Source organism: Pelodiscus sinensis, chromosome 2 (genome assembly GCF_049634645.1).
Source record: "Pelodiscus sinensis isolate JC-2024 chromosome 2, ASM4963464v1, whole genome shotgun sequence".
In the NCBI taxonomy this organism is placed as follows: Eukaryota; Metazoa; Chordata; order Testudines; family Trionychidae; genus Pelodiscus; species Pelodiscus sinensis.
Genome location: NC_134712.1, coordinates 72,969,377 through 72,993,430, shown reverse-complemented (window position 1 = coordinate 72,993,430; position 24,054 = coordinate 72,969,377). Strand labels below are relative to the sequence as shown.

At 40.5% G+C, this 24,054-nt stretch overlaps 1 protein-coding gene across 4 annotated transcripts in view; it reads right to left on the bottom strand.

Moving 5' to 3' along the window:
• The window catches only part of B4GALT6 (beta-1,4-galactosyltransferase 6), a 46,304-nt gene that overhangs the window by 16,383 nt on the left and 5,867 nt on the right, over positions 1-24,054 (bottom strand). Inside the window, exons 2-7 of one of the 4 annotated variants that reach the window (XM_014568775.3) lie at positions 20,216-20,241; positions 7,458-7,574; positions 6,919-7,032; positions 3,328-3,452; positions 2,563-2,679; positions 477-664 (exon numbers count right to left, since the gene is read on the bottom strand). In XM_014568775.3, the coding sequence (XP_014424261.2) occupies positions 477-664; positions 2,563-2,679; positions 3,328-3,452; positions 6,919-7,032; positions 7,458-7,557 (644 nt within the window). In that variant the 5' untranslated portion in view covers positions 7,558-7,574; positions 20,216-20,241. The other 3 variants (XM_075920780.1, XM_014568776.3, XM_006113605.3) reach the window with 3 other exon arrangements.

Here is a 24,054-nt window from a genome sequence, read left to right as displayed (position 1 = left end):
TTAAACAGACTATTTTAGAAGCCAATATTAAAAGTATATGAAAGCAACAGAGACCTTTTGAGAGCTGTGATCAGATCAGGACAGTGAACACAAAACCAACATTCAAAATATTTCTATAAATATTATTCACTTTTTCACAAAGAAGAAATAAATGATCAAGAGTAACTTGCTTTCATAGCCACATGTAAATATTTAGTAAAATAGAGGGTATTAAAGGAGGTAGTGTCTTTATACTAGTAGCTTCTCAAAAACAAAAACTAAACACTACCTTCGGTTTTTCCTTTTATGACACCATAAGCTAATAGTTTATACAACATTTACAGTAATAACATGGCACATCTTTTGGTAAAATCTTAATATTCAACCTAACCTACAAAAATGTAACTGTGGCTAAGGATTTCCGTAAACTTTATATGCACATTCAAAAGACATTTCTGCATCTTTTAAGACAGGATAGAGTGAACTGCATTACTTACATGTACATGTATTTGTCCAGCTTTGCTGCAAAATGACGTGGCATCTCTCCACATCCATAATAATTTCGGTCATTTTCAGGCAAATGATCCACATCATGAAAAATTACACAGTCCCAGGCAACATCCTTCATAGCCTCTTTGAAACCAACATTGAAGAGCATTGCACGGTTAAAAGGTTGTGTACCACTCTTTATGGGGAAATAAAGGAGAAACTGAATGAGGCACAAGAAATAGAAAACTTTTATATACAAGAAATGTATTAGCTCCCTCATATTAGAAAAAGGGTGATTTGACACAGAGGTTTGTTTTGCTCCTATTTAATCAAAACAGCAGCAAGAATACCAATAATTTCAACTCTATTTTTGTGCAGTTAAAAAAAAATCCTCACTGTAGAATTTCTGCCCTTGAAGATTTTAAAATTCCATTTAGTTCACATTTAGTAGTACTGCATCATATTAATCATAAGCACCAATTTAGGATAACTGATACCTGTCTTCAAGTTTTGGTTAATGGTTATGAAGAAGTATAAATGCAATACTAAATCACTAATGCAATACCAAAGTTTTAAACAATGTTTAAAACACTCCAACCATGTATGTCACTAAACAAAGCACATAGTATTTATGAGCATCAAGTAGTATGAAAGGCTAATATTTTGCTACATTTACAGTAAATTCAACTTGTAATAAGATAAGTGCACCACTGGATAAAATTTTTTTCAATAATTTTATTGAAAACCTTAATTTTCAACATAATTGAATGTCTTAGGCTATGTCTACACAGCAGCATTATTTTACAATAACCGACGTTATTTTGAAATAAAAAGAGCATGTCTACACTGCAAGCCATTATTTTGAAATAATGTTTAGCTGGAGGACTTCTTACTCTCACTCCTGTAACCCTCATTTTACGAGGAGTAAGGGAAGTCAAAGGAAGAATGTTTTTCCTTCGACATCCTGCTGTGTAGACAGCACAAAAAGTCAAGTTAAGCTATTTCGACTTAAGTTACGCAACTGACGTAGTTCAAGTTACGTAGCTTAATTCGACCTCAGGCCTGCTGTGAAGACGTACATTTATACACCAAGAATCAGATTTGAAGATTAGCTCTCTGAAGATTGAACATTAGTTTACAAAACTTTTTAGTATTAGAAAATGTAATTAGAGCCTTTAAAAAGCATCCTTTCCTTATTCTCTCAGGGTATGTCTACATTTGCCCCCTACTTTGAAGCAGGGAGGTAAATGAAGCATACTGAAGTTGCAAATCACGCCCAGGATTTAAATATCCCGCGCTTGATTTGCATGTTCCCAGCAGGTCGCCATTTTAGAAATTCACTAGCCCAGAGTAACTGCCTGCGTCTACACGCAGTGGGGGCTCTTGTGTATTTCAAAGCCATGGAGCCCGGGGCCAGCGGGGGACTTAGAACCCCCAAGGCGGCTGCTGCACAGCTATCTCAGAGGCAGCAAGGGGAGAGGGGGAGGGATACTGACTAGCAGACTAGTCAAAAGACTATCTGATAAGCAAATGCTTATCGGATAGTCAAAATAGTCTTTAACATCCTTAGTATCTATCTAGCTCTTTTTTTAACCTTGTTAAAGTTCTAGCCTTCAGGACATCCTCTGGCAAGGAGTTCCACATTAGACTGAGTAAACCCTCTCATTTCATGAGCCAAATGGACAGCCTTCAAATTATAACTACTGTTGGTTAATCTAGGGGTATAAAACTGTAGAGCTTGCTATTAGTTCCTGCCCTCCAATCCCTTCACAAATATAAATTACTATTTTTTATAGCTACAAAGGTAATGATTTTGCACTAGAAGCCATAACTTTGTATACAAGAGAGTCAATGAGGTTAATGTTAACAGCTATAAAAATATCACCCTATATTTTAAGAGATATAAGAAGTCATTGACCACCAATAAATATGAGAAAAGAGTTTTGTTTAATATTAAATGCATTAGAATGTAACCAATAAACGATTAGTTTCAGAAGCTGAAATTTCCTGATTCACCAAAATATTCAATAGCAATATAAGACTGAAATCAGTGAGGAAGTTCTATTTAACACACTATTCTAATTGAAGACTCACCTGTTCAACAACATAAAAGGCAAATTCCAACCGTTGCTTCTGTAACATAGGTATCAAGTGCCGGAATAAAATTGGAAGATGTTCATGGCGATTGCGAAAAGGAATGAGGATTGCCACCTGCAAAATAAGTCAGATTATAGTGTAAATATTAAGATCATAGATTAGTATTTTAAAATCATAATGGGTAAAAGGAAATCTGTTGTGATTTTTTTCAGTGTTTTAGCCTTAATGTTAAATTAAAGAACTCTTCTACAACTCTTTGCTCGCTTGAAAACAGCAAAGCAAGGTAGTATTTTTTTCACACAAAAATATGATGCATTTTTCTAGCGAATAATTCTACCTGTGAATTTAAGGGGTAATGCTGGTATCCAACTGCAGTTTATTGTAAACACTTTATCGAACAAAGGATTTGACATACTTGGAAGAGCCACCACTGACTAAGGCAATACCTGTTTTTACTACAATCATTGTTCTCATGAGACATGTTCCCATCACGTGAATACACATAGTAGAACACAAATAATGAATTCATGTTTACATAGTAAAATGCCAAATACCTAAAAATTCCTTAATTTCTCTGCAGATTTGTCTACAAGAACTGAAACCTGGTGAAGGTTAATGACAATATTTAAAACTACCCCCTTAGATCAAATGACAGGCACAAGGATTTTAATTCCTAAGAGAATGGATGCTTGCAATTTTAATATACTCTTATAAGCAGGAAAAAATATGTGGAAAGAAAGTCAATAAGGAACTTATTCTCACCTTCCATCGTGGTTTACAATCTTTTGGTTTCCAATGACCACCTGGCTCAATGTCTAAATCCTTTGAAAATACTTCCTGAATTTCATCAAAACTAATTTCACTCATGTTGACATTGATAAGGCCTCCTAATGTAGTAAGAAATAATTAAAATGAATGAATATTTTTTGTAAGATGTACAAGTCTAACAGTGTTTTTAATTTACTCTTCCTGAGACACTGTACATAAGTAAAATCCTTATGTTTATTACCTATTGGTAAAAAGAGTATTGATAATTTCTTCCAGAATATTTACTGCATATAGGAATGGATTTTAATTTTTTTCAAAGAATAAAAACATATTCCTTTGCAAAAGCCTGTATAAGAATCCCATAATTCTGTTTTATAGAAACATTCTACAATAGGTAAAATACAATTAAAGCTTCTAATCAATATGAATACATTTTACCCAAATTTTGTAAAGACATAGTAAACTTACCATAAGTATGTCTTCTCCTAAGAATCACTCTACAAGTTAATTGTGATTTAATTAATAAATTTAGTTAGTTTCTGTACTCAAAAAATTAGGTTTACAGGATCTTTCAAAAAAGCCTGCCATTTTCGAAAGAACTGCGTCTAGACAACGGTTTTACTTTCAAAATGGCGCTTTTTTGAAAGAGCGCCATGACGCAATTATGCAAATGATGTGTGGGATATTTAATTTCAAAGAGTAATTTACATCCCTCTTTCAACAGAGGGATGTAATCTAGACACAGCCCTTGAGTCAAGACTCTCCTGGATGTTAGCAAGGTCTCGAGGACTTTAGAAGATGCATCGAGAATTGCTAAGGTTTCCTTTTCAATAACCAGGCTGTCAGCAGGCGACAGATTAGATTTAGATTAAGAAATGGGATTTGGGAGGTAATCAGTCCCCAAGTTAACTTCTGATAGGCAAAGAAAGGGAATTGACCTAGCTAACCTGAAACTAGAAAGTGTATCAAAATGCACTTTATTCCAGGCAAAGTAGTCATCACTGCCTGCTATGCTAATTATTTCACCCATTGCAAAGATAGCTTCCCCAATTATCACCCCTAATATCATTACCTCACAGAACATAAGAACGGCCGTACTAGGTCAGACCAAAGGTCCTTCTAGCCCAGTATCCTGTCTACCGACAGTGGCCAGCACCAGGTGCCCCAGAGAGGGTGGACCGAAGACAATGATCGAGCGATTTGTCTCCTGCCATCTCTCTCCAACCTCTGAAAAACAGAGGCCAAGGACACCATTTTATCCCCTGGCTAATAGCCTTTTATGGACCTAACCTCCATGACACTAACCTTCCCCCCTCACCCTGTTCTAAAATCTGATTTGTTAATTTTATGTGTGTTCACTTTTTTTTAGTCGATTGTATCACTTTGGTATATACGGGCGTGCCAATTTTCTTCCACAAATTGACCCGAGGAAGTGGGTCTGGCCCACAAAAGCTCATCACCTAATAAACCATCTTGTTAGTCTTTAAGGTGCTGCATAGTCCTGTCTTTTGTTTCAGCTAGACCAGATTATCACGGCTTCATCTCTATCACTATGCTTCAAGAATGATTTAGGGAAGTGAAAAGTTCAAGAAGAATGTCTATTTAATAATAAACACTTCTAAATCAAACACAAAAAATAAAATACATACTAATATGTAATAATCAAAAATCAGAGTGCTAAATCCTGACATTGATATGTTCAGTAGTAACTTACTTTTGCAATTAATTTTAACTGAAATCATTAGGACTTCTCTACGAGGCCACATGTAGACTAAGGCACCAGACAATGTAAAGAACGATTGCGGAATATGACTCAAAGTAAGGAAAATCCAGAGGCATAGCACCAATATGATAGTCACAATTCCTGTTCTTCTGATTACAACTATTTCAATATGAGGTTTTCAGTGCTGGAACTTTATATGTTGTGTTTATGTGTTTTAGTTGTGTGACTAGTTCTCCATTCATGTAGTTTTCTTAATTTACTCATTTTGTTAAAAAGAGAAAATAAGGAATTGCCTTTGATTCATATTAGCATTTTAATATTCTATGTCCATAAAGTTTTCCAACTTTTTTATATAAGAATTGAGATAAGGTCAGGTTCCCACCTTTCCTAATTCTTTTAGTTAGCCACTATTTTCTGCAGAACTGGATTAACAAGGTAGCAACATATTGGTTTATAGTTTGACTTTATCTACACAACAAAAAGAAAAACAAAACTTAGTATTTGAAAAAGATGGCAGAATGCAGCAAGTTCAGTTAATATATTTTAGAAGTATTTGGCTAATAATTTACATATTTGTCAATGTACTTTGCTAATGATATCTAACCAATTTAAACAAATTGCTAATGCTTTTCATAGTTTAAACTTTGCCATTGACAAAATCTATAGCTCATCTTTACTCCATAATTCAACAAGAATCAGAGCAGCTTCAATCAAGACTACTATTGTTGAAAGACTGGAACTACTACATTTACAAATGTTATTTTTTATTATTATTATTTTTTCAAGCAGTTCAGTATTAGCATTAATTTATCAGTTCAGTCACAAACATACTTGGTGATTTAACTAACTTCCTGCAGTTGTAAGGCAGTCATTTTAATTAATGTGCATTTGTAATATTGGTTAAGTGAAATAAAATTAAACCATTAATTAAATTGGAATGTGTTCAAAAATAGATAGAAAATATTTTTTCAACTCATCTCATTTTTCAGTCAGAAGCAGTTTCTGTGTTTTTGACTTTTGATTTATCAAATATGACCTGGCTACAGGTTGAACCTCTCTAGTCCAAAACTCTCCCGTCTGGAAACATCCATCGTCCAGAATTATTTTAAGTTAGCTTAAAATAATGTCCACTTTTCATGAGTGACACCAAGATTCCCCATGGTCCCATAAAGTTTGTTTACAGCCCCCAGTCCTGGCTCTCAGTGTTCTGTGCAGTTATTTAGCTCTAATTTACCCCAAAATGTCTTCTAAGAGCCCAGAAAACAGTGGAAGTGTTGGTAATGATGCTAGACCAGCGGTGCTGTTAGACCCCCCCCCTTTTTTTTTTGCTCAACCAAAATTTTCCTGGACCTGGGGGTCGTGAATTAAAAAAGGTTGAGCACACTGTGCTAGACAATATTGATCTCCTGTGGTCTGGGAAATTCTCTGGTTCAGCACCAGTCAGGTCCCAAGGGTGCCAGACTAAAGAGGTTCAACCTGTACTAATGAATCATTATGTTACTGCACAGCTGTTAAGACTGACTTTTTAGCAAGAGGATTAAAAAAACCAAACTTTTTAGCATTGAAGACAACGCGAGACATCTGAAAAGTTAGCTTGGAATTTCTGTTTTATGGCCTTTTCCACACCAGGAAATTAGGTCAAAATAAATGTGTCATTTAATTTTTCATCAAGAATATTCTCACATCCAAAAATTTGCACCAGACATCCCCAAAGCCTCTAATTCAGTTACAAATTATTATTATTATTACATGTGTTCAAGTGAGTTTTATTTAAGAATTCTTGTTTAACAGTTGGCATTTTGAGTTAACAGAACTAGATACATTAGATAAGGATATAAATTAAGATGCAATTATAAACTTACTCATGTAAGGCAGCTTTTCTGGACAAGCCTGGTAAGGAGAATATGTGAAGTTTTCTGGAAGATACATTGTTGTTTGAGCAAAGTAGTCACTGGAATTGCTGCCTTCAGGATAATCTATTAAAAAAAAAGTTTTTTGTTAAAATGAAAGTTTCCTGATAGCTCCTCAATGTATCACTAAGAGAACAGGGACCTTTTTGCATTTTATCCTGGCATCATTGCATGAATTTTCTGCATGATCTGGCAATAAAGATAAAAACATTTTCTGGAGCAATTATCAAATTGATCCTCAAATTCCAATTTATTTACTCTAGCTCTTGATAAACCTATTTCTTCTAGAAGACTTAAGTTCAGTTTCATAAGTGACTTTGGAAAGAGTGACCACTCTTTCTTTCCCTATTACTCCTCAAAGTTGGGAAACTATAAGGTAAAAGAAGGGTGCTTTAAATAGATTTTTGCAAACCTACATGTAAACAAAATCTGTCATTGTCATGAAGAAAGAGACTCAACTGTTTTTTAAAGACTTTAAAAAAAATTCTTACCTGTGCCATTCACTGTAGCATTTTTATTAGTGTACAATCTGATCAGATGTCCTATTGTTTTCACATTTTCTCTCAACATTATGCCTCTGGCTTGTACCATAAAGAGATAGGTGTTTGCTGTTAAACACAAAAGTGACTATTTCATATCAAACTGAATTCAATAGTATTCACATTTATGTTCATATTTAACAATTTTAATGTCATCAAATCAATACTGAACATCATAAGAGTTCAAGGTACAGGCAGTCCCCGAGTTACGCGGATCCGACTTCCACAGTTACAAACGGGGCTTTCCTCGCCCCGAAGGACGCGGGCAGTGGGACCGCCCAGACGCGCTGCGGTCCCGCCGCCCGCGTCCTCCGGAGCGAGAAAAGCTGCTCCGCGTCTCCCTGGTCTGCTGGGGGAGGGACCCCCAGCAGACCAGAGACGTGGAGCAAAGCCGCGGAGGACGCAGGCAGTGGGACCGCGGCGCGTCTGGGCTGTCCCGCTGCCTGCGTCCTTCGTGGCTTTGCTCCGCGTCTCCCTGATCTGCTGGTGGAGGGCCCCCCCAGCAGACCACGGAGACGCGGAGCAAAGCCACGGAGGATGTGGGCGGGACCGCGGCGCATCTCAGCAGTCCCGCCTCCCGCGTCTCCCTGGTCTGCTGTGGGGGCACGCGCGCAGCTAGTGCACCCCACCCCCACTCCCCGGCAGACCAGGCTTTTCTCGCGGATGCCTGGGGTACAGCAGCTTGGGCGCTGCCGGGTTGGTCCCGCAGCGCTGCTCCTCGGCACTACTGGACCAACCCAGCAGCACCCCAGCTGCTCTGCCCCAGGCGTCCCCAAGTCAGCCGCTGCTGAAATTGACCAGCGGCCGACTACAGGAAGCCCAGGCAGAGTTGCTCTGCCCCAGGCTTCCTGGAATCAGCCGCTGATCAGTTTCAGCAGCGGCTGACTTGAGGACACCTGGGATAGAGCTGCTGGGGTGCTGCCAGGTTGGTCCCCACAGCGCTGAGGTGCGGCGCTGCGGGGACCTATCCAGCAGCACCCCAGCTGCTCTGTCCCAGACGTCCAGATTCAGCCGCTGTTGAAACTGATCAGCGACTGATTCCAGGAAGCGCAGGGCAGAGCAACTCTGCCTTGGGCTTCCTGTAGTCAGCCGCTGGTCAGTTTCAGCAGCGGCTGAATCTGGACGCCAGTTCCGACTTACATACAAATTCAACTTAAGAACAAACCTACAGTCCCTATCTTGTACGTAACCCGGGGACTGCCTGTACTCTCAAAAAACCTATTTGACCAAGAGCAGAATCCAAAGAGTAAAACCTAAAAATATTTAGGGTAAAAATTAAGATACGGACAAGAGGACAAGTAATTGTTCATATTTCTAGACCTAACGGAAGCAAAAGTATAAAGTTAAGGTTTCAGTTTATTAACACAATTTAATTTCCTTCTACCCTGCAAAAAACAATTAAGATACAATGTTAAAATCAATTTTCATAATAAGTTATATATATTTTAGATAAGACTTAGATATTTTGCAAGATTCTTACCCCACAAAACCATCTATTTATTATTTTTTACTGCAAAGATATATTAAGATTTACCTATGTTCATTCACCACCTGGTGGAAATATTAAACAGCAGCTGTCCCATTTTAGAATTATACAATATCAATCACTGAAAAAAAAATCTCAAAATGCAGTAGAACCCAGTTTACCAGATCCTCCATTATCTGGCTCTTCAACCATCACAAAAACAGATCCAGAAGTGGACCATCTCCTATAGCCGCTAGATGGTGCTACATCCTCACGCTTTCCTATTTTCCAGATTTCTTGAATTTCTGATTATCCAGTCTAGCCATGGACCCAATTAGATCAGATAAATAGGATTCTGTGGTATTAAAACTCAGTTTCCCTGTGAAGTAGTTATTAGAGACACTACAGGTTGGTAAACTCAAGTATAGCGAATTTAACTGATTCGCTGAAGATGATAGCACAAGTAACTGAACCAAAAATCCTACCACTCACATTAGTATTCAAAACCCTGAACAGAGCTCCTATAACATTTTGGCCTGAACAGAAAAGTGAAATTAATTAATATAGGGCACACAAATCTTGAAGATAAAATGTTGATGCCGTCTAAATAGGCACAAGCCTAAATTGGATCCATACAACTTCAGTAATCTACAACTGGATAAACAATTTTTTTTTGTAAATCAATTTTCATATTGTGTTGCAAAGTGGGTCATCTCTATCACTGCACATATGCCAACCATGCAAAGTAGGGATGGAAAAGAGCAGTTGATTAGTCTAGTTGTAAAAAAGCAGTTGATTAGCTTAGGCTTATTGGGTAGTCATGTCAACGACTTGCATTCCCCCCACTTGCTGCCTCTATATCTATACAGGCAGTCCTCGGGTTACGTACAAGATAGGGACTATAGGTTTGTTCTTAAGTTGAATTTGTATGCAAGTCGGAACTGGCTCCAGATTCAGCTGCTGCCACTGAAACTGACCAGGGGCTGACTACAGGAAGCCGGAGGCAGAGTTGCTCTGCCCCCAGCTTCCTGGAATCAGCCTGAACAGTTTCAACAGCTGCTGAATCTGGAGCGCTGCCTGGTAGGTTCCCACAGGACCAACCCGGCAGCACCCCAGCTGCTCTACCCGAGGCGTCCCGCAACAAAAGCCTGGTCTGCTGGGGGGAGGGGGGAGCGCACTAGCTGCGCCCCCTCCCCCCCAGCAGACCAGGGAGACCCGAGCAAAGCCACACAGGCGGAGGGACCCCGCCGCCCGTGTGGCTTTGCTCCTGTCTCCCTGGTCTGCTGGGGGGGTCGCAAAGCCGCTGGACCCCCCCAGCAGACCAGGGACACCCGAGCAAAGCCGCCGCCTGGGTGGCTTTGCTCGTTTGACCGGGAGAAAAGCCGCCCAGGCAGCGGGAACCCCGCCGCCTGGGCGGCTTTGCTCCTGTCCCCCTGGTCTGCTGGGGGGGTCCAGCGGCTTTGCTGGACCCCCCCCCCCCCCCCCCCCCAGCAGACCAGGGAGACCGGGAGAAGTTTTTCTCGCCCCGGAGCGAGAAAAGCCCCGTTCGTAAGTGCGGATCCGACGTAAGTCAGATCCGTGTAAGTCGGGGACTGCCTGTATAGGAAGAGTCGGGCTACCTGCATGCCCAGTTTCTACTACATTTAAACTGCAGAGCTGCAGTGACCCCTTATTAACTAATCGTGTACTCAATACAATTTGTATGAGTACACAATTAGTCATTTACTCACTATTTAACACCCTTAATGCAGAGACTCATGCTTCTGAAAAACTTCTCTACTATCTTACAGCATAGTGTCATTAATAAGAACCTCCTATAAAAGCTTTTGAACAGTGGCTCCAGATATTGGTCCACAAAAAGCTGGTTGGTCACATGGCACCGATACCTATTTCCAGCTGTAAAACCACATTAGAAAATAGCTAAAGTCCATCTTCAAAGCAAATCAATTAAGAATTCTGTCCATGATGTTATTCAATGTTTATATGAATTTGTTGGCGGAGGTGGTCATTAGCTAACACAGTGCACTAAAACAAGCACAGTCAGAAGAGGGAAATGCTTTGAAAAGCTTGCCTTTATGACATTCACCACTCTCAAGGCTCTTTCTCTTCAGATTAGGAAGCATTATGAAGCATCCATAACCGTTCAGTCATATTATTTAACACACACACACACACACACACACACACTTACTTACTTACTTACTTACCTGGGGTTGCTTGGGTCCTTCAGCACACAGGATTGGAGATGTGAGGGCTCAGTACACAGGGCTGGAGGAGTGAGCAGTGCAGGAGTCAGAGCAGGGGGTTGGGAGGTGTGGGGAGCTCAAGGAAGGGAGTGGGGAAGGGCCTGCTGATTTTTCCCCTGGGTTACACTGGAGTGGGGAAACCACACAGCTCATCCGCCAGCTTCTCCCCGGGGGCCAGCTCACAGTGAGGGGTGCAGCAGTCAAGGCCGTCCTTAGGATTTATGGTACCCTACGCGAGATTATTAAACTGGTGCCCCTGTGACTGACTTGCTCTTCCACCCCTACTCCCTCCCCTTCCCAGAAAACCCAGCAGCCAATCCCTTCCCTCAGACTGTGCTGCAGGCAATGCATTCAGCTCTCTAGGACCCAGCCCCGCTGTTACATGCTCTACTGCTTCCTGTCATAGGCATGCGCAGCATATTTCATTAGGGTGTGCACCAAAGAATTTTTTTTAAATGTACCCTTTGACCACCCCCATTAGCAACACCTCTGACCCCCGTTAGCCACGCCTCTGGAGGCAACACTCTCAGGGCAAGATGGACACATGACCAAAAGTAAAAGGTGTCATGTGACGACCCTTCCCCCCCCCCCCCCAAGGACTTTTCACACCATCCTCCTACCAATAGGGATTAGTTTGGCCCCCACCAAACTCTCCTCATTCAACTATCCAGAAATTGCATTAACTCAATGTGTGTGACATTAACTCGGGTGGCAGAAAGGCTGGGGGAAGTGTTCCATCTCAGGCTGGGTCTACACTGGCGCGATCTTGTGCAAAAGCAGCCGCATTTGCGCCAAAACTTGCTGCCTGTCTACACTGGCCGCGAGTACTTGCGCAAGAACACTGACATTCTAATGTATGAAATCAGTGCTTCTTGCGCAAGAACTCTGATGCTACCGCTCAGGAATAAGCCCTCTTGCACAACTGTTCTTGCGCAAAAGGCCAGTGTAGACAGGCAACATGAATTTCTTGCGCAAGAAAGCCCTATGGTTAAAATGGCCATCAGAGCTTTCTTGCGCAAGAGAGCGTCTACACTGGCATGGTTGCTCTTGCGCAAAAGCACATCTCTTGCGAAAAGGCACATCCCAGTGTAGACACTCTCCTCTGGAAGAGTTTTTGCACAAGAACTCTTCCGCAAAAGAGTTCTTGCGTAAAATCATGCCAGTGTAGACATAGCCTAAGAGTTTCCTCCCACAAGCAAAATGAATTTTGTGTTGTGCACCAGTTCATTTGGCTTGTTTGGATGTGCCACTGTGGCACCCAAGTTATTAATAAATATCTTATAAGCCTCTCCCTTTTCTCTCTTCTGCCATGTCTCCTCCCCTTGCTCCATCAGCTCCCCTGGTGCCTGCTGCCCCAACCCCTCACCCTCCTCTGCTGTCCTGACTCCTGCCCTTCTCACTGCCCTCAGCCTTCCTGAGACCTGCCCCCCTCCACCAGCCCTTCTCTCCCCCCTGTGCTCACTCCTCCAGTAGCCCTACTCTGATCATGTGAGCTACCCCTCCTCATCCCCTCTTCTAACATCTCCCTCTACATACCTGCCCTGCCTCTCTCCTCTGGTGCTGGTCTCTCCCATGCAGGTGTCTGCCCTTCTGCTTCACCTCCAGAATCCCCTGGCACCTGTACCTTCCCTTATCCCTGGACCCTCCTGGTGCCTCCCCCTTCCCTTATTGCCCCTGCCCCCATTTTCCCTGGTGCCCACCACCTCACCACTCTCTGCCCCATTCCCCTCCTGCCCCTTTGTGTCCTCACACGACTTGCTCCATCCCCAGCAGCTGCTCTCCGAAGAGGCCATGGCCATGCTGCCAGACAGTGGCTGCTCCCTGAGCCTGGGACTACTGCTGCCTTCCTGTGGTCATTCATGAGTATAACTATCCCTATTATCACACCTCTCTCTTTCCATTTGATGAGATACCATTGCATTGCATGCATACCCCACTGCCCTGCCACAACCAAACCCTAATCTTGCTTTAAGTTTAACAACAGAGATTTGCATACCAAATTTGGTAGTCCTAGCTCTTATTGTCTAGGAGGAGTTCTTGAACAAACAGACTTTGACAGACCAACAGGCATACAGATTGACACACAAACTCTCTCAAATATATGATAGAGAGATAGGAAATCTTTGCTGATTTACTTTTCCTTCTTTCCTAGGTGGACATTTCAACATAATTTTACTGTAGAACTTTCAGTCCTCTGACATCTCTGTGTACTAAATGTAACAAACTTTAAGACAGTATGTGTCTGTTGACTTAATACAGGAGACTGAAAGCATGAGACCACAAGCACATTATTAACGGATGCAAAATACACCTTTATGAACTGTATTTAAATTCATTAACTGCTATTTTTTACCATATGATTCAACCAAAACAAGCAACGTGTAACATTTTCCTTTCTTCCTTTTGGCTGTAAACCTGATTTCTTTTTTCTGGTACTCTGTACAACCTACTCTAATATTAAGCCGCTGGACAGGAAATAAGAAAATCCTGTGCAATTATACCTTCAAATATATGGAATTACATACAAGGTAACTAGGTTTCCCTTTAAAAGACTAAAAATCCTGTGACAGTAAACAATTTAATGAACATGTCCATTTAATAAAATCATCAGAAATACATACTGCATTACAAAGCAATGAAGACAGGGGTCAATAATCAGCGTTCTTGACAGTTACTTTGTTTCAGGTTATGTTTGGTTACTTGGTTTCCTAATTTAATAAAAAGGGGATTAGATGCCTAATAAGCCGCATGAAATGCAAACCTAAATTTAAGAATAATAAAAAGTTTGTCTACTTGAGAAAAAGGAAAGTTTAACAAAACCACGTGGTATTTTGATAAGGGAAATAAAGGGGCACAGAGGAATCCATTGACAGCAGTATTAGGGACAGCAAGAAGGATTTTTTTTAAATATACTAAGAACAAAAAATCTTGACAATGGTACTTGTCCATTACTCGATAGAAATGGCAGAATTATTTCTGCTCTGTATTTGGGGGAAAACTGATGCTACAGTCTCAAAATATGGTGATAATATTTTTTCCATTCCATTAGTAGCTCCAAAAGATGCTTAACAGAAGCTACTCGAACAAGACATTCTTGAGTCAGCATGTACAAAACTTGCATTCCCCAGAATTTTTTGAAGAATGAGCTGAGAAGCTCATGGGACCATTTATGTTGATTTGGGATACTAGAGAAGTTTCAGAAGGCTGGGAAAAAATCTTTGTGTTGTACCAATATTTACAGAGTATGGAATGACTCAAGTAATTATAACCCTGACATCAGTCTCTGGCAAGATAATGGAATTCATAATATAGGATTCAAAGAATTAAAGGAAGTTAATACAATTAATATGGGTTTATGGAAAACAGCTCTTATCAGATTTCAAGTTTGGTTTATAAAAGTTCTGTAAAGGGTATGACTGGTATCACCTGTCATTTTTATTAAACTAGAAGATGATGCAATTTACATAGCACATATTAAATGTATTTAAAACTAACTAACAAATATTCTCAAAATGTATTTATAAATAGGAATCATCATGACAGGGCTGTTTCCAGTGGAGTCCTACAGAAATTGGTTCTTAGCCTATGCTAGTTAACATTTTTATCTGTGGCCTGCAAGAAATCATAAAATCATCACTGAAAGTTTGCAGACCACACACAAAAAATGGAGGAATAATAAATAATGGAGGGGTGAGGTCACTGATTAAAAGCAATCCATATCACTCAGTAAACTGGGCACAGGCAAACTATAACCTCCTTGTGGGTTTGGCCACTTTGCATCATCATCATCTCTCTTCTAAGCTTGTTTCAAGTGAATTGAGTCTGAGTTTCTAGTTGATGAAACAGTAGCATATGTACTCATAGAAACATTAACAACACACACAGGAGTGGGATAACAATCTGTTCCTCACTCCCAAACAGGAAGGCTGGTGAACTGCCTTTAGACATGGGTCACCATACCAGTAGCTATGTTGCCACCTGCACAGCTCTGAGGTTTATAGGGAAAGTCCTCCCACTGTGCTGAAATGCTGTCCACAGGAAAGGATCCCAAATCAATCACACTCCAAAATTTTAGCTTTACATTTTGGACGTCATATTGTCATGCAAAACGTCTGAGATCCAAGTGAGAATGAGATTCTCATCAGGAGCATGTGTGAAGTTATGGTTAAACAACCTCTAAAATATTCTTTAAAATGCCAAGAAATATTACTTTGAGTGGTCAGCTTGAAAACTACGTTTTTGTATTCCAACTGTTTAAACTGGTGTTCTTCCCCAATAGCTTCTCTGCTTGTTTGTATAACACCTTTCAAGAAATTTCCAGAGACTATTAATTCCCTGAGCTTGTATTTTAAAAACTACCCAACTGATGAAAGCTTTTCCCTTAGAAACCAATGTAAAAATCAATTAGATGAATTAATACTTTAATGACATTTCTTTACCCTCAAGCAAGTAACTTGGTCTCTCAGGATTTAGTCCCTCAGGGTTAAAATTAATGTTTTGAAAATATAATTCCTATAATAGAAAAAGTTATTTTTCTTGGTAAACATGAGGAGAGATTATACCAGAAAAATCAGAATCATACTTTCCATATCCCCAATCTGATTCTCCCTTCCTTCAAGATCACTTGGCTCCTTCCTTGGATACCTTCATATATTCCCAAGACTATATGATAAAAATAATGTAATGTACTTTGGTTTCATAATTGCTCGCTTTGGATATACACACTAAAATATTTGTTGCTTCCACATTGATTGTAAATGATGTTAGTTTCATTATTAAAAATTCCAAGCATTCTAGAATAGCAGTTTATTGAACACAAGGTTCAATAAATAAGCAAGAATAATTACAGTCCTCATCATATTTATAAATAAATGCAAAAAACATTTCTTTGCAATTACTTTCCCTGAACCAGGTCCACAAAGAAAAAAACCCTCTAAAGTTAAGCTCTTTCTTCTGCAGCATGCAGAAAGATACTATTATTTCTAATTTTGCTTACTGTGCTGCATTATGGGCATCCATACAGTCAAAAAAAGATAGGCATGGGGCCATAAAAGTACTAATTACATACTGAAAAGGCTACATCTTTGATTACATTATTTAGAAACAGACAATATAACACTTGAGAATGTTATAGGGCACCACTCTAAATTAGCAGAGGGGATGGAAATGTTAATAGGACTCTCATCTCCAGCTTCTCTAGTTCACTAGCTATGTGTGTAGTGGGCTGAACAGAAGACAGATAAAAAAAAGCAACTACCTCTGGGTCTCAGTTCCTCACTGGTTCAATCAGGAAAACACAGTCCACAAGGTATTTTAAAAATAAATGCATTAGTTTCTGTGAAGCACTCAGAACTACAGTGATGAGAAACAGAAAATGCTTAAAAGGAAATCGTACAATCAAAGCAGTAAATAAGGCAAGATGCCACCAGTTATACAATATCTGTTTTATTCTCAATGTTCATCTGCTCAGTGAACACTGTTCCTTTTGAGCACTGAGGGAGAAAACAATAAAATCCATATAATAATTTGTCCTCTTCTGCATATGGTTTAAGATGGCAAAGGCAACCTTCATTTTGGGATCTTCTAACTTTTGAGTGCTTGATTTACAAGCATAGTGTTCTCTTAATATCATTTCTTGTGCATAAATATACCATTAAAGTATACTGCACTTGGTAGAGAAATACTAAATCAATATGGCTACCTTGTTAGGATGTCTGCCTGAACTTGATTTATTTTAATGAAAATAAATTGTAATCATCTCGGTCTATTGGGATTAGCTGCATTAATACAATACATCTATTAAGAAGAGTGCAATAGTTTAACCAGTTTTTAACTAACAAAGAAATTCTTAATGCTGATCTTTTGGTAACCAATTCTCTAGCAAAGAATAAGAAACATGTTTTCCAGGGTATTCTAGGAGTAATTAGATAGTGAGGAATGAACGGAGAGAACTGTTTCCATAGAAATGCACAATTCCAAACCTAGAGTGAATTATATACCCTAACTCGTTTTCCAATGTCAAAATGTCACTTCATCCCAGAACCCTGCCACTTTGTAATTTTCTGGTTGTGTGGTATGGATACTTGGACTTCTGCATTTGGAGGCATTCTTTTTAAGTTTCTATATATATTTCCACATACTATTTTTCAGCTAGGGTTGCCAGGTGTCTGGTATTCTATCGGACAGTTCAGTTTTTGGGCCCTCTGTCCTGTAAAAATTTTTTTTAGAAAATACTGGACATGTGCAATGTCTGGTATTTTCTGGTTTTCTGGCGGGGCGCCGGACGGAAGCCTGGTGGGGGCGGGAAAAGTGGCTGGGAAGCAGGGTGCGATCTGTGCTGGGAGCCTCTGGTTGAGTCCGAGGAGAGGAAGCTCTGTCCCTGCTCCTGAGAGCCGGTCAAGCATGTGGAGTCGCAGCCAGACTCGCTTCGGCCAGGACCGTGTGCGAGACAGGCAGCGCGCTGGAATCTGCATGTGCTCGGGTCAGTCCTGCTCCCCGCCGGCCAATTCGCTCTCCCCTTTGCCCCTGCTGGCAGCCCCACCCGTGATCTCCCCTGGCCAGCCCGCTTCCCTCCCAGCCGGTCCCTCCTTCCCCCCGCCCCCAATCAAGCGTGTCCAGTATTTTTTTTTTTTTTGAGACTACCTGGTAACCCTGTTTTCAGCTCCTAAACCCAGCAGAGGCTCCTAGAGAACTATTGAGTAGAAATTACAAGATTGTCAGAAGTTAAGATATCTGCAAATATAGTTTTGAAAACAATTTTGGTACAACAGCAAAAAAGTTTTTAAGTACAAATCTGAAGAACTGTCCAATACTGAGGTGACGAGAGAGAAAGTTTTGGAACAAACTGATAAATTAAGCAGTAATAAGTTATAGGACCGGATGGCATTCATGCAAGAGTTGTGGAAGAACTCAAATATGAAATTGTAGAACTACTATTTAAATCAGCTTCTGTACCAGATGACTGGAGGACAGTCAGTCAATGTGACAATTAAAAAAAAAAAAAAAAAAAGACCCCAAAGGCAATCCTAACAAATCCATATTAGTATGCCAAACTTCAGTAACAGGCACATTGGTTTAAACTATAGTAAAGAATAGAATTACCAGAAGCACAATAACCACACTTTCTTAGGGGAAGAGCCAAATGGCTTTTACAAAGAGAAATCATTCCTCAATAATCTTTGGGGGAAGAAACATTCTTTGGGGGGAAGGAGCAGTCAGACAATATGGACAAGGGTTTTCCAATTGATATAGTGTACTTGGCCTTTTAGAAAGCTTTTGAAACAGTCCCTCACCAAAGGTTCTTATCCAGAGTAAGCAGTCATGGAATAAAAGAGAAGGTTATCTCAAATCAATAACTAGTTAAAGAGATAGGAAACAAAGGGCAGGAATAAGTGGACAGTTTTCAAATGAAGTGAAGCAAGCAGCAGTGTCCTCCAGGGAACCATACTGGGATTAGTACTGTTCAACATATTCATAAATTATCTGGAAAAAGGGGGCAAATAGTGAGATGGCAAAATATTTAGAGGATACAAAATTACTCAAGATCAGAGTCAGATTTGGAGCTAAAAATTACAAAGGGACACTCAAGAGTTGGTGACTGGCCAATAAAATGGCAGATGAAATTCCATGTTGATAAATGCAAAGTAATCCACATTAAAAAACATAATACCAACCGTAGAGTCACAATTATGGGATCTAAATTAGCTATTATCATTCAAAAGAGATTGTGGATTCATTATTCATATTTCTCTGAAAACATCCACTCAATGTGCAGCAGCAGTCAAAAATGTTGATGTTAGGAACCATTAGAAAAAGGATAGACAATAAGGACGAAAGTACCATAATGCTACTAAATACATTCATAATATGCCTACACTTTGAATACTGTGTGTAGTCATAGTCATCCCATCTCAAAAAAGACACATTAGAATTGAAAAAGGTAGAGAAGGGCAACAAAAGTGATTAAAGGTATGGTATAACTTCTGTATGAGGAAAGATGATAAAGATCGGGACTTTTCATCTAGGAAAGAGAGATGTCTAAAGGGAGATATAATGCAAAACTATAAAATCATAACTGTTGTGGAAGACCATAAAGTGTTATGTGAAGGAATAAACAAGACAAAAACTAGAGACCACCCAATGAAATTAACAGGCAGCATGTTTAAAACAAACAACAGGAAGTACTTCTTCATACAATGCAAAGTCCACAACTATAGCATACATGGCATCCCTGCTATACGTCACCCTGATATACATTGGTTCCGCACTAACATCGTTGACACTTGTAGGAACTGTTGCATTATAAGTCCTCCCATTCCCCACTTTTTTTTTTAATGACTGAGACACACCAATTTTCGCAAATACAAGTCAGCGATGGGGAAAAAATTCTTCACTTTACGTTGTTTCACTATACAGCCACATTTTTTGGAACATAACTTGGAATATACAGTGGGGATACCCTGTAGATCAAAAAAGAACTGGACAAGTTCAGGGAGGATAAGTCTATTGATGACAATTAACCAATATGCTCAGGGATGCAAACCTGCCCTTTGATGTTTCTATCCTCTGATTGCTGGAAACTGGGAGTAGATGACAATCATCGAGTGATCCATCCCTTGCCAGTTTTAGTTATTCCCTATGAAGGACCATTGGTCTGACCCAGTATGGCCATTCTTATGTTCGATTCTAGCAAGCAGAATCACTAATAGCAAAAATGATAAAAACATATAAACTATTTGAAAAATGAAAATAATTCTGGTTGATTGCTACTTTACTCAAAATTCTTCAAAGAAAAAGCAATTTGCCTACTATATACCATACCTGTTAATGTATTTTCATGAAAATTAACAACCTCATTATTGAGGAGTAATTTAGAAAAAAAATTTCCACTCTGGTTTCCACGTCCCACTTCATAGAATCAGATGGTTGGAAGAGACCTCAGGAGGTCATCAAGTTCAACTTCCTGCTAAAAGCAGGGCCAATCCCAACTCACCACTCACCATCCCACTTGGCTTTGATATTTCATCTGTAAAGAACACAAGCCAGAATGTATAATAAAGGCTTAGTTTCTCAATGTTCAACTCTATTCTACCTACTTGACATTTATATTTTACAAGTGCCTTTTAGACAGAAGATAAGAGATAAAGTCAATAATACAGTATATTTTCTTGGGCCAACTTTTTTTGGTGTGAGAGAGAAGCTTTTGAGCTTACAAGGAGCTCCTCTTTAGGTCTAGGAAATGTAATCAGTGTCACAGCTAATCAGAAGATGAAACGGATTGCTTAAGGTAAGTCATTAACACTAGTTTCAAGAGACAATTCAAAATTAAGTGGCCTGCTAACACCTCTTCAGTCATAGGTGGGAAAGAAGAAAAAAATAAGGGGGGCATGGATATTTAGTAGATAAGGATTGCTATAATAAGCCATCTCCAGTGTCTATTCAATCCATGATTTTTAGTGTCTAGTAGAGTCATGAATTTAAGCTAGTCTTTTGAAGGTATTGTATAGGTTTCCTTTGAGGATGAGGACTAAGTCAAATAGAATGACTGTTTTGTGAAGATGTAAATAAACCCAGACTGCAAAAAAGTTAATTCTTTCCATTTTAACAAGCCAAGCTTAAAAAAAAAAAAAAATCTTCACCCACTTTTAAAAATATAATTTTATTATATATTCCCTTGTAACAATCAATTAGTTATTTTGCTTCACGGAATGTGTAAATGGCAAATACTTCATTCAAAAATATTCCATTAGGATACATCACAATAAAACTGTAATAAATCAATACTTGACTCTGCAAGTGGTAATTAATCATTATCCTAATTTAAAAGCATTTAAAAAAATAAAACTCACAATAAGGACAACAAAGAAACGTTAAGTACTATTAACTTCTACCATTTGCAAAAGAAAGGCAGTGTCCTTAACAGTATTTTAGAAGACCAATAAGAAGAACGTCTCAACAGGTATTTGTAGAATGCAAAACTAATTGAAATGACAATTATTCATTTACCATATCCATTTTCTATACAAGTTTTTCTACTAAATGCAATATATACATAAGGAAGAGTTCACTAAGGTGTACAATATTCTAAAAGATAATCACCAAAATTTGACAGGTTAAAAAAAGTTCAACTTCAAAACTGACTTCTTCCTACCTAGAGAGAGAGAAAGTGGGTGAGGTAAAATGTTTTGTTGAACTAACTCTTGCTAGTGAGAAATACAAGCTTTCCAGCTACATACAGCTCTTCTTCCTGGTTCCTTTTACTCACCTGTTGTCAGCTCCACTTCACTGCCTAGCTCCTCAGCCCCAATGAACCGTTTGGCTGCCTTTTTCCACACTCCCACGATCCAACTACCAATAAGCCACATTTCAAGTACAGTAGAATCTCAGAGTTATGAACACCTCAGGAATGGAGGTTGTTCATAACTCTGCAACATGTGTGGCTCTGAGCAAAACATTATGGTTGCTCTTTCAAAAGTTTACAACTGAACATTGACTTAACAGCTTTGAAACTTCAGTTTTCATAAAAGTGTGCTCCCTTTTATCATTTTAATATAAAACAACAAACACTGAAAGTTTCGTTACCTTGTAAAAATCTCTTTTTTAATCGTTCACATTTAACATAGTACTGTACTGTATTGGCTTTGTTTTCTTTTGCTTCTGCTGCTGCCTGATTGCATACTTCTGGTTCCAAATGAGGCTTGTGGTTGACTAGTCAGTTCCTAACTATGAGGATCTACCATAAAAGTGTTTGCCCATTTTTTATTTATACAATAAGAACCCATGAAAAAGAAATTTCCTATTTGGAATTGTAACTATTTGTAGAAGGTGAGGAAGTGTAACCCACAAAACTAGAGAATCTGCCTGCTATGGACAGAAACATGGATTCTAGAAGGGAGTTTGTGACCGATGGACAACTTACATACCAATCTCTATGCCTGTCCATAAATGTCTAAGAATCAGAACTCCGACATTTGTGCATCTGCAGGTTTTCCCATTTTTCCTTCACTCCAGGACTCCCCTGTTGCAAACCACAGGAGATAACTGTATTTCTGAAGAATTTTTAGATGAAAGTCTGTCCCGTTCCCTTACCTCTTCCCTCCACTCAGGTCCCAGGTCCTATAATTAAGAAGTTGGTCAGAAAAAATCATTTCTGATCCAAGGAAAATTCTAACATTGCTTTTGTTCCAAATTTTAATTGAGACCATTTAACTCTTCAAGGAGGAAAACATTATATTACATATAAATATTAATATTAAAGCATTAAATTATTGACATGTTCCTGCAGACTCTTCAATTTGACAATTTTTATTACCAGTGCCTCTACTAGCAGGAGCAGGAAGCAGGGAAAAGTTACAGTACAACTCTAACTACTAGGAGTTTTGTGATGGAGGAATATTCTCCCACTTTTAGTGAGTCATAAAAGATTTGCTATAGGGGAATTTAATACAGGCAGTCCCCGGGTTACGTACAAGATAGGGACTGTAGGTTTGTTCTTAAGTTGAATCTGTATGTAAGTCGGAACTGGCGTCCAGATTCAGACACTGCTGAAACTGACCGCCAGTTCTGACTTACATACTGAACCAACTTAAGAACCCCAGGCGTCCCCAAGTCAGCTGCTGCTGAAACTGATCAGCAGCTGATTCCAGGAAGCCGGGGCTTCCTGTAGTCAGTGCTGGTCAGTTTCAGCAGCAGCTGACTTGGGGACGCCTGGGGCAGAGCAGCTGGGGTGCTGCTGGGTTGCTCCAGTAGTGCCGCTCCTGGGTGCTACTGGACCAACCTAGCAGCACCCCATCTGCTCTGCCCCAGGCGTCCTGATTCAGCTGCTGCTGAAACTGACCAGCAGCGGCTGAATCAGGACCTGGGGCAGAGCAGCTGGGTTGCTGCCGGGTTGGTCCAGTAGTGCCCAGAGCGGGCACTGCACGACCAATCGGCAGCGCCCCAGCTGCTTTGCCCCAGAGTCCAAAACAAAAGCCTGGTCTGCTGGGGGGGGGCACACTAGCTGCGCCCCCCCCCCCTCCCCAGCAGACCAGGGACACGGGGAGCAGAGCCTCTGAGGCTTTGCTCTGGCAAAGCCTCAGAGGGAGGGACCCCGCCGCGGCTGCGGCTTCAGTCCGGGAGCCTGTGGTCTGCTGGGGACGGTCCCCAGCAAACCACAGGCTCATGGACTGAAGCCGCAGCCGCGGGGGGGTCCCGCGCCTCTGAGGCTTTGCCAGGGAACCGCCGCTGCTGCCGCTTCAATCTGGGTGCCTGTGGTCTGCTGGGGACGGTCCCCAGCAGACCACAGGCTCCTGGACTGAAGCCGCAGCCGCGGGGGGGTCCCGCGCCTCTGAGGCTTTGCCAGAGCAAAGCCTCAGAGGCGCGGGGAACCGCCGCTGCTGCCGCTTCAATCTGGGTGCCTGTGGTCTGCTGGGGACCGTCCCCAGCAGACCACAGGCTCCCGGACTGAAGCGGCAGCAGCGGCGGTTCCCCGCGCCTCTGAGGCTTTGCTCTGGCAAAGCCTCAGAAGCGCGGGAACCCGCCCGGTGCCCCTGGTCTGCTGGAGACGGTCTCCAGCAGACCAGGGGCACCGGAGCAGCTTACGAACGGGGCTTTCTCACCCCGACTTCCGGGGCGAGAAAGCCCCGTTCGTAAGTGCGGATCCGACATAAGTCGGATCCGCGTAAGTCGGGGACTGCCTGTACTGAAAATCTGAGAAGGTTTATTAAACTTCAATTCCTCCTGGAGAAAGCTAAGTTTTTCCAGGGAACATGGGAAGGCAAAAATGCTGTCATCTTCTCCAACTTTCCCTATTTAGTCCTCCTCATTACATCACCACCCCATACACAACCCAACCTTTTCC